Here is a 10,953-nt window from a genome sequence, read left to right as displayed (position 1 = left end):
CCCTCCCCCAGGGCCCTGAGCTGCCACCTCCCCACCCCTCCCCCAGGGCCCCTCTGCTAGAGACTATTCTAGCTCTGATTTCTCAGCTGGCAGTGGAGGAAGCCACAGGTCCCTCCCCCATCAGACTCAGCGCCTCCCAGCCCTGGCCACCAGGGAGGCCCAGGATTAGGGGACTGCACAGGGAGAAGACACTTGGGCAGCGTTGGGGAGGAGCCCACCCCGGGCAGTGCCCACCCTGGGCAGCAGGCACCAGAGGCTCAACAAGACCCTGCCTGGCCCCCATCGGCTTCCCTGAGGGGCTGGGGGAGATGAGTCCGGCCCTCAGGTGCCCTCAGGTGCCCGCCATGGTGAACCTGGCCTGCAGCCCTGTTGTCCACCCCAGGCTGGTGGGTAAAGAAACAGGCCCTTGTTCAGTCCCGCCGGCGCATGCCCTTCCTGGGCAGAGAGGGAAAACGTTTCTGGGCCGGAAGCAGCCTGCCCGTGTGGTGGCCCACAGGGGTGCGGGGCCACACCGATGGGGGGCACCCAGGCCTCGCCCAGGGCTTCCAGCTCCAAGGTCAACCCCAGGCCACCCCACCTTTCCTGATGCCAGACTCAGGAGGCCGTGCCTCTGGGACTCGCAGGTGTGGGCCACAAGCCGGTGGGCAGCCAGGCTCCCGGACCCCAGGTTGTCCCCCTGCCCGAGGAGCCCCCAGCCCCCCTCCCTGCCCCTTCCCTGTTCCAGGAAGGGTGGCCCAGGCTGGACCGCCCGGTGCCCTGGGCCATCACTCCCCCGACTGCCCTGGCTCTGAGCTGCTCAGGGCAGTGCCAGGGTGGCCCTCCTGGCCAGTGCCCCCTGTGAAACAGGCGATGGCAGCCCAGGGCCTGTGAGGGTCTCTGAGGGACCCTTACTGGGCATCTAGCTGCCACCGAGGTACATGCCCTTGAGCAGAAAGAACCTGGGACCCTTCATTCCATGGGCTGACACTCTATCCACTGAGCCATACCGGCCAGGGCTGGAAATAAAGACCTTGGTGGTCGGTCAGAGGGGCCACCCGAGTCCAGGCGTTCCCCTGATTCTGGGTGACTCCTTCCCCACAGGTCACGTCCGTGGTCCCATGACGGCCTGGGGGGAACACTGGCCCTCACATTGAGACTGGGCGGCCTGGACACTGGGCTGGGACCAGAGACCGCCCCCTCACAGAGGAGTGGGGTCCCCAGGGGGTCGTGGCTGCGGCCAGGGCGTCTGGGCAGGGCCCTCCGTCCTCCTGATACGCCAAGGTTGAGGTTCAATCCTGTTAGGGCACATACAAGAAGCAAACAATGAATGCATAAATAACGAATGGGAGCGTGGTCCCTCATGGTCCGGTCATCGCTCCAACCCCAGCATCAGTTCGGTGCCCAGGGTCCGAGGGTCAGGGACTGGAGCAGCCTGTGTGATGGCGGTGGAGCAGGTCACAGAGGGGCCAGGGCAGGAGAGGCCCAGCACCCCCCAGCCTGCACTGTGTGTGCCTCTGGGCGGCTGCAGCCACGCGGGGTGTGTCTGTCCATCTCGGGGTCTGAGGGTCCCCTCTGCTGGGCGCCCCGGGCCCCTTCCCCTGGAGCATCGGTGACATCTGTCGCAGAGGGCAGCAGGCGTGGGGCGGGGGGAGGATGGGGGCCTGGAACTTTCTCATCAGGAAGGGGGAGGGTGGAAGTGGATGTGGGGGTCAGGGGGGAGAGGGAAGCAGCCTGGGGCTCTCCCTGGCCGCATGCTGTCCGGCCTGCTGTGCTCCTGGGAGTTTCCTGCAAGTCGGTGTCGCCGACCAGCACCGGGCCCCCTTTTCCTGGACCCCAAGCCCCCGCTCTGTGCGCTGTTCCCTCAGAGAACTTGCCTTGCCTGCTGGTGTTGCTACGGATCCCTGCACCTGACGGGGAGCAGCTGGGACCAGGATGTGCGGGGACGGGCTTTCTGGTGTTGAGTCCTGCGGCGGTCCTCGCCTCCCAGAACCCTAACCAAGGTGAGGTCCCTGCAAAGAGGAGACACTCTCACCACCCCTCTCCCAAGTGCCCTGACACTGATTTAAAGTCTCTCTCTCTCTCTCTAAATATATATATATATATTTCTGAGAGGAAGGGAGAGGGAGAGAGAGAGAAACATCAATGATGAGAGAGAACCACTGATCGGCCCTTCATTAAAAAAAAAATAGAATCATATACCATGTTTATGGATAGGAAGAATTAACATCATTAAAATATTCATACTACCTCTAGATTCAATGCAATTCCTACCAAAATACCAATGGTATATTTTGAAGAACTAGAAAAAATAATGCAAAAATTCATATGGAATCACACACAAAAAACACCCTAAATAAACTCAGTGATATTGAGAAAGAAGAAGAAAGCCGGAGGTACCATACTACCTGACATCAAGGTATACTTCAAGGCCATGGTGAGCAAAGCAGCCTGGTACTGGCGTAAGAGCAGGCATATAGACGAACGGAACAGCACAGCGAGCTCAGAAATCAACCCACACCTTTATGCTCAATGAGTATTTGACCAAGGAGGCAAGCACATGCAATGAGGCAAAGATGGTCTATTCACTAAATGGTGCTGGGAAAACTGGACAGATACTTGCAAAGGAAAGAAAAGAAACGAGATCACGCAAGGATAAACTCGAAATGGATCGAAGACTTAAAAGTAAGCCTTACAACCATCAAAATCCTAGAAGGAAACACAGGCAGCAAAATCTCTGATGTTTCCCATGCAATATGTTTTCTGCGATATCTCCTTGGACAAGGGAAACAAAAGAATAAATAAACAAATGGGACCCAAGAGCTTTTGCACAGCAAAGGAAACCATCAACAAAACGAAGAGACAGCCGACTAAATGGGAGGAGACACATTCGCCAATGACACATCTGATCAGGGGTTAATACCCAACAGGTACAATAAACTCAGGCTACTCCACACCAAAAAAATCCCATTACAAAATGGGCAGAGGGCCTCAGTAGACACCTCTGCAAAGAGGACACGCAGACGGCCAGCAGACATAGGAAAGGACGCTCCGCGTCGCTAATCATCAGAGAGATGCACGTGAAAACCATAGGAGCGACCACCTCACACCTGTCAGAGTGACCACCATCAACACACCCGAACGACAAGTGTTCGCAGGGACGTGGAGAAGCGGGCCCCCTGTGCGCTGTGGGCGGGAATGCAGATTGGCGAAGCCACTGTGGAAAACTGCATGGAGGGTCCTCAAAAAATTAAAAACGAATCTTCCTTACGACCCAGAGATTCCACTTCTGGGATTTACCCAGAGAAACCCAAAACACGGGTTCAAAAGCACATGTGCACCCCTGTGTGCATCGCAGCATCATTTACAACGGCCAAGAAACGGAAGCGACCCAAGTGCCCATCAGTAGAGAAGGGGGTGGATGGAATATTACTCAGCCATGAAAAATGAATAAAACCTTACCTTTTGCGACAGCATGGATGGACCCAGAGGGTATTACGCTAAGTGAAACGAGTCAGAGGAAGCAAACAGCACAGGAATTCACTTAGCTGTGGCATCTAAAGAAAACACAAACCAAACTGAAGCACACATTGATAGTTACAGAGCAGTCACGGGGATGTGAGGTACAGCCTAGGGAATAGAGTCAATAATCTTGTGATAACTGCGGGTGCCCATTGGGGGACTGGAAATATCTAGGGGAACACTGTGTAAATGATATGATTGTCTAACCACTAAGCTGTACTCCTGAAACCAATATAAAATAAAATCCAAAGAAAAACAAAACAAAATGAAGGAATAGAGTCCGGCCGGCGTGGCTCAGTGGTTGAGCATCAACCTATGAACCAGGAGGTCCTGGTTCCATTCCAGGTCAGGGCACATGCTTGGGTTGCGGGCTCCATCCCCAGTGTGGGGCGTGCAGGAGGCAGCAGATCCATGATTCTCTCTTCATTGTTGTTTCTCTCTCTCTCTCTCCCTTCCTCTCTGAAATCAATAAAAATAAAAAGTTTAAAAATACTAATATTAAATACCAATGATGATATTGATCTCATGGTCCCATAGTGGGCAAAGGACGCGGAATTCCAGTGCCAGTCAGAGCCTAGGCCACACTGGGTGGAAAGGAGAGGAAAAATGGGCCCAAATTCCGCTCGCCTCCAAGGAGGAGGGGGAGGAAGAGACTCACCGAGGATGGTCAGATAGGTCCCCGCTGCCGAACATAGCACACAGTGACACAGCCTTGAACATAAACCCCCTGTCGCCCCCACTGCCCCGGCCCGGCCCCACCTGCAGCTGCACGGGAGGCCCCAAGTCCAGCCCCCTGGTCATGGGGGCCGATCTGGCCCACGGGGGGTGTGTGGGAGGGTGGCCCCCTCCCCTCCTGCAACTCCGCTTCCTTGAGGGGTGACCTTTCCTCCATCCATCCCCCATGGTGGCGGGGGTAGGAGGGAGTGTCTGAGGGTCCCATCACAGCCAGGGACCCTACAGTCCCTGGAGGGGCTGTGTCTCTGGTTCCTTGGGGAATGCCAGGTGGAAGGAGAGGGAAGTCCAGTTTACAGCCCAGAGATGATGGAGCCCGGGCGGCCACGGGAGGGTTCTGGATGCCACACATGTCCCGGACACATGGTCTACCAGGTGTACCGGTTAATAATGCGGATTTTCCCCAATAGACCGAGTCACACATATGTTGATCTAGATGCGATTTGATATGTACGCTATTTGGTTGTATTGCTCCTTCAGATTCCCACTTGTTCTGATCGATGGCACACGCACTTTCTGAGCGGCACTTCAAAAGTATGAAGAAGTGGAAAATTGGGGCTCTGGGTGGTTGGCCTCAAAACAGGAAAAGTTCTATTGGGATGGTCTGCACAAATCACCTGAAAGATGGGGGAAATTGGTAGCTAGCGATGGACATTACTCTGAATAAAGTACTTTTGATGTTTCTCTTGAAGTTATTGTGTTTTCTTTGATTATAAAATCCACATTTTTAGCTGGTTAACAGCTAATCTGCATTTTTAACCAGATCCCCACCCGGGGCCCGCTTCTAGGACTATAGTCTCCCGCGTTCTCGGGCCCCATTCTAGGTTCCAAGAAGACAAGTCAGTTCAGAGTCATGCACATGACTTATTCTTAGAATCATATTATTGATTTTATTTATTATTATTATTTTTAATATTTTTATTGATTTCAGAGAGGAAGGGAGGAGAGATAGAAACATCAATGATGAGAGAGAATCATGGATTGGCTGCCTCCCACACTCCCCACACTGGGGATCGAACCGCAACCCGGGCCTGTGCCCTGATCGGGATTTGAACCATACCCTCCTGGTTCATAGGTCGGCCCTCAACTGCTGAGCCACACCGGCCGTATTCTTGACCTTAGACTAGTGGCCCATCTGCTACCCATGGCTACTATGACATTCATGTTTGTGGTGGGTTCAGTGGTGGGCTGGCATCTGAGGGGTTGAAAGGGAGCAGAGCTGGCCCCTAACTCCACCGGCCTTGACCACAGCTGGGACCCAGATGGGAAAGGTGGTCCCCAGGAAAGAGTCCAGGTGACTGGCCAGGGGAGAGGATCAGGGCACATGGCAGTGATGACACAGGGGCAGGGGGAAGGGGGCCTAAAGGAGGAGGAAAGCTCTAGACTGGGAGGATGAAGAATTTCCAGAAGGAGGGAGCCATGGAAGGCACGTGAATGAGGATTTTGGGGGAAGAGAGCTGAGGCACTACCCTGGTTTCCAAGGGGACCAAGGGGAGTGGGCCTTGGGGGTGGACATGGTCCACAGGAAAAAAGCAATTTTAGGGCAGGCGTGAGAAGTGTGCTCTCCTGGGTTCTGCAGCCCCTGCCCCTTGTTCTAGAACATTCTCTGGGCAGCTCTGGGTGAGAGGGAAACCCCTTCAGGGAAACATAAAGACTCTTTCACTGGGTCCTTTCCTATAAGGTCAAAAGGATAGTTTTCACCTTTGAGGATAGTTGAGTTCAAGATCAAACTCCAGAAACAAAAATGACCAAGAGAATATGACATCTGATTGACAATAAGAATATTTTATTGAGAGCTGATCAGGTGCAGGGAGAAGAAAGAATGGGTGTGGGGGCAGGGAGATCCAATTGGGGGTCCTGAAGCTCTAGGCCCCCAAGGGTGAGAGGACTTGGATCCTAGGAACACTCCGAGGGGGCCACTGTCTTCTCCACGGTCTTCCCGTCGTGCGTGACCTGGCAGCTGTAGGCGCTGGCGGACTTCCAGGCTTGGCTGGACACGCTCAGGTAGCTGCTGGCCGCGTACTTGTTGTTGCTCTGCTTGGAGGGCTTGGTGGTCTCCACGCCCTGGGTGACGGGGCTGCCATTTGCCTTCCAGGCCACCGTCACGCTGCCCGGGTAGAAGTCACTCATGAGACACACCAGTGTGGCCTTGTTGTTGGCGAGCTCCTCAGCGGATGGCGGGAACAGAGACACGGAGGGGGCAGACTTGGGCTGACCTGTGGGTGCGGTTGTTTCCTTCTCCTGGTATCTGACCGGGTCTGTCTCTGTCTGTCTGTCTGATTGACCTACAAAAGATGCTCTGAGCCCTCTGACCTCCTGCTGGGTCCATCCGTGGACACCTCTGACCTGATCCTCTGTGCTGGGGTCTTCGGAGCATCAGCCCAAAGGCTCAGTTTCTCACCCAAATCTATGTCCCTGTAACTTCTCTAACAGGGCACACTTTTAGCTGATGAATCAGAAGTCTGTCTGTCTGTCCATCCTTGGGTCTCTCTCCTTATATAGTCAATAGCATCCCCACAGATTGCTCCTAACGCTAGAGCTTTTGTGCTATAGATTCTGCATTCCCTTGAGCAAGTCTAAACAGAGACCAAAGGCCACCTTGTCCTCATACCTGTCCTTCCATGACCCTTCCTCCTGCACCTTCTCCTTCCCCCTGTGTCCTACCTCCTGCAGGCTTCCCTGGTGCCAGGCTGGTCAGGACTCCGCATGGCAGCTCCATGTAGCCCCAGGAGCCCCTCTAATCCAGCACCATTCCTGGCCCCTGTGTTCATGAGCCCACAGTCCCTGAGACCTGCCCTGAAGCTCTGACTTGTACATCTCTAGTCCTGGTCACCCTATAATGTTCATGTGGTTAACCCCTCAGGCCTGCTTATCCCCCGCTAGGATGTGAGCAACCATTGACCCCCAGAAATAAATCTGGTACAAGAGGAGCCCATCAGAGGAAGACAGAACAGAGCCCGTCTACAATCCAGCAGGTCCTGGCAAACAGATAGAAGAAACCACAGGTCATCCTGTCCATTCCTCAGGCTCTGGGGTCCGAGGTGAATGGCTGGTGGTGACCGTGGAGCGAAATAGGACAGAAAGAACGGAGATGGGCAGAGCTCAGGGCCCCAAGGGCTGGGGTCCTGGTTGAAGCTTGGCCACAGGCTGAGATAAGACCCCCCAAAAAGAGCAAAACTAGCAGAAAAATGCCCCGACTGCCTAGAGAACAAGGAAGGAGGGGGAAGGAGAGACTCACCTAGGACGGTCAGCTGGGTCCCTCCGCCGAACACAATACACTCTGACACAGGCTCATACAAAAACCTCTCTCTCGGAGGCCCTGCCCCACCCTTGAGCCCACCCCTCTCCCCCTGCAGCTGTGATGGAGGAAGCCGGGGCCACTGCCCAAGCTGGTGGTGACTGGCCTGCAAGGGGCACACCCACTGTCCCCCCTTTCAGACCAGCAGGTGACAGGATAGGGGACAGGGTGCATGGCAAGGTGATAGCACTGTTGGAAGCAATTCTCCCAAAAGAACTTGGTGTCTGATAGGCTGTTTCCACTGCGGTCTCCTGGGATTTGGGATGAGTTTGGAGGGTGTTTATTTCACTGTGAGTGAGGTTCCGTGGGAACGGGTGGCACATCTCTCTTATGTCCTTACAACCCCAATCCCAGGGTGAGAGCATGAGGGGCGGGCTTCCTGTAATCCCTCTCCCCGTCCCTCCCCTCCGTGGAAGGGCAGGCTGGCCTGTGTAGGATTCTACTCCCAATCTATGTCCCCAGCCATCTGATCCAGACCTCTGGCTATGGTCCCTATTGACAGCCTAGATAGGGATAGCACTGGGGATGTCAGGGTGGGACAGTAGTCTTTGCCAACCTGCCCTTTAGGGTGACCTTGGGGGTGTCCCCTGCCATTGCTCCCAGAGTTGGAGTGGTTTGGGGGTGCTGTGTCACCAGGAAACTCTGGCCTTTTTGTAAATCATAGGCCACTTGCCCCCAGCTCTGAGCTGGTCTCACCTGCCCTTACTGGGCTCCTGAATTCCAGTGGATATGCCCTCCCTGGGACGACACTGGATGCCCATTCTGTGCCCAGGACGGTGCCCTTTGTAATCCATCAAGGACAACGCCCATGTCTATTCCACCTGAGATGCTGACATTACCTGCTCAATCCTGAAAATCAACCCTCAAAACTCTCAGGTTGATCTGACTTCAGGGTTTGAGATCTTCATGAAGGAGGTCCCAGGCCTAAGCAAGGGTCACCTTGAGCCTGAGCCTGACCCAAGACGATGAGAACATAAACTGAGCTTCCGTGTGCCTCATCCTCAGCCCATGTTCCCACACCAGTGATGGTGAGTCCCAGGCTCCCTGAGCTGATAGGAGGAATGAACATGATGGGGGAATTGTCAGGCTCCATGATATTTAACTGTTTCTCTGCTGCAGGACTAGTCAGTGCCTTTCCTTAGCTCACGTGCATTGGCAGAGTTTGACCAACGCCCCATGGGAGGCACTGCTCCAAGCTTTCCCTGACTCCGAGCTGATGGGCCAACCATGAGCCCCTCGCCTGGCAATGGCTCTCCCATTGGGCTCCATGACGGACAGGGCAGTTCAATGTCTGTTCCCAATGACCTCAGCCTTGGCTCCATGATTTCCTTCCCAATATTTCCATCTGTAGCCCACCGTGCCCTCCTGGGACCCTCTTAGGTTTTCCTTGATTGCCCCCCAGGGTGCTCACATCTTTGTCACTCAGCACCTGTTCCTTTACAGGGACAAGGACTGCCTCCCAGGGACCAGAACCACTGGAGAAGTTCCTGCCCTGGGAACCACCTCCCATGGGCACTCAAGCTGATTCAGGTCCCTGATGGGTGACCGGAGTGGACCTCAGGTTTGTCCATGTCATGTCATTCCTGTCCTGCCCTTTATTACTGACCCTTCAACCCAGAGACCCTCCCCAAACAGAACACACATGCGAAATGTCAGATGAGAAATGACAGGAGTTTATTCAGGAGAAGGGGAAACGGGGAGGGATGGTGACCTGCCCACCCTGAGCGACCAGGGCAGGACCACCGTCACGCTGCCCGGGTAGAAGTCACTCATGAGACACACCAGTGTGGCCTTGTTGTTGGCGAGCTCCTCAGCGGATGGCGGGAACAGAGACACGGAGGGTGCAGACTTGGGCTGACCTGTGGGTGCGGGAGGGACAGGAGGGGAGAGGCTCAGGGTCCATCCTGAAAGTTGCTGACCTCGGTCCTCCTGTGGGCACAGTGTCCTGAGGACCATGCAGGACCCCGAGGGCAGGGGCCTCTCTGGGTGTGAGAGTCCATGCCGTGCAGGGCAGTTTGGGGTGTTTGTAGGTCAACTCCCCATTTTCCTGAGAAACCCTGAGCCTGGAACCTGCCATCACCGTCCTTGTGGACCCCTCTCTGCCCCCCACACATCTGACTGTCACCCTCTGGCTCTGCCTTCTCCTGGCATCTGACCGGGCCTGTCTGTGTCTGTCTGTCTGTCTGTCTGTTTGTCCCACAAAAGATGCCCTGAGCCCTCTGACCTCCTGCTGGGTCCATCTGTGGACACCTCTTACCTGATCCTCGGTGCTGGGGGCTTTGGAGCGTCTGCCTAAGGGCTCAGTTTCTCACCCAAATCTATGTCTCCTGCTCCCTGTCCAAACTGGTGGCAGCTTTTTCTGATGAAACAGAAACCTGTCTGTCTGTCGTTGAGTCTCTCTCATTCTACAGTCTATGCATCCCCACGAATTGGTCGGATCACTAGAGCTTTCATGCCATGGATTCTGCCATTCCTTCTGTGAGAATCTTCTTCCTGCACAGACCAAAGGCCGCCTTGTCCTCACACCGGTCCTTCCATGACTTTCCTCCAGCACCTTCTCCTCCCCCCGTGTACTTCCCTGGTACACGGCTTCCTTGGTACAAGGCTGGTCAGGACTCCACATGGCAGCTCCATGCAGCCCTGGGGAGCCCTGCACCCCAGCACCATTCCTGGCCCCTGTTCCTGAGTCCACAGTCCCTGAGACCTGCCCTGAACCTCTGACCTGGGTGTCTCTAACCTTGGCCCTGAGCATCTGGGTCACCCTTAAATTTCCAGCCGGGTTTCCCTTGGTACTTCTTTTCCTCTCTTCCCCTTCAGACAGGGGCCAGCAGGGACCTGGAGATATAAGTCCTGTCCCACAGGAGCCCATCAGGGGAAGACAGAACAAAGCCCAACTGGAATCCAGCACGACCCTCCCAAACAGACAGAAGAATCCACAATGGATCCTGTCCATTCCCCTGTCTCTGAGGTGTGGTCAGAGGTGAATGGCTCAGGGTGACCAAGTAGGACAGTAAGAACAGGGGTGGGAAGACCTCAGGTCCCCAAGGGCTGGGGTCCTGGGTGAAAGCTTGGCCGCAGGCTGAGGCAAGACCAGAAAAAGAGCAAAAAATAGCAGAAAACAGCCCAAACTTTGTAGGGGAGCAGGAAAGGAGGGGGAAGGAGAGACTCACCTAGGACGGTCAGCTGGGTCCCTCCGCCGAACACCCAACACTGTGATACAGGCTCATACAAAAACCTCTCTCTGGGAGGCCCTGCCCACCCTTAAGCCCACCCCTAACTCCCCCCTGCAGCTGTGATGGAGGAAGCCTAGGCCACTGCCCCAGGGGGTGTCTGGTCTGCAAGGGGCACACACACTGTCGCCCCTTGCAGACCAGCAGGTGACAGGATAGGGGACAGGGGGCATTGCATGGACATAGCATCTTGGA

General features: G+C 55.1%; 1 gene segment (V, D, J or C); it reads right to left on the bottom strand.

The window, feature by feature from the left end:
* Window positions 1-5,994: 5,994 nt before the first annotated feature.
* The window catches only part of LOC107183861, a 5,110-nt gene continuing 151 nt past the window's right edge, over window positions 5,995-10,953 (bottom strand). Inside the window, 3 exon segments of the C gene segment in view lie at window positions 5,995-6,345; window positions 9,287-9,387; window positions 10,699-10,769. Coding sequence covers window positions 6,127-6,345; window positions 9,287-9,387; window positions 10,699-10,769 — 391 coding nt within the window.

Source organism: Myotis davidii, unplaced genomic scaffold (genome assembly GCF_000327345.1).
Source record: "Myotis davidii unplaced genomic scaffold, ASM32734v1 scaffold2343, whole genome shotgun sequence".
Classification (NCBI taxonomy): domain Eukaryota; kingdom Metazoa; phylum Chordata; class Mammalia; order Chiroptera; family Vespertilionidae; genus Myotis; species Myotis davidii.
Note: the sequence above shows the minus strand (reverse complement) of the source record. Positions and strands in the feature narration are given on the sequence as shown.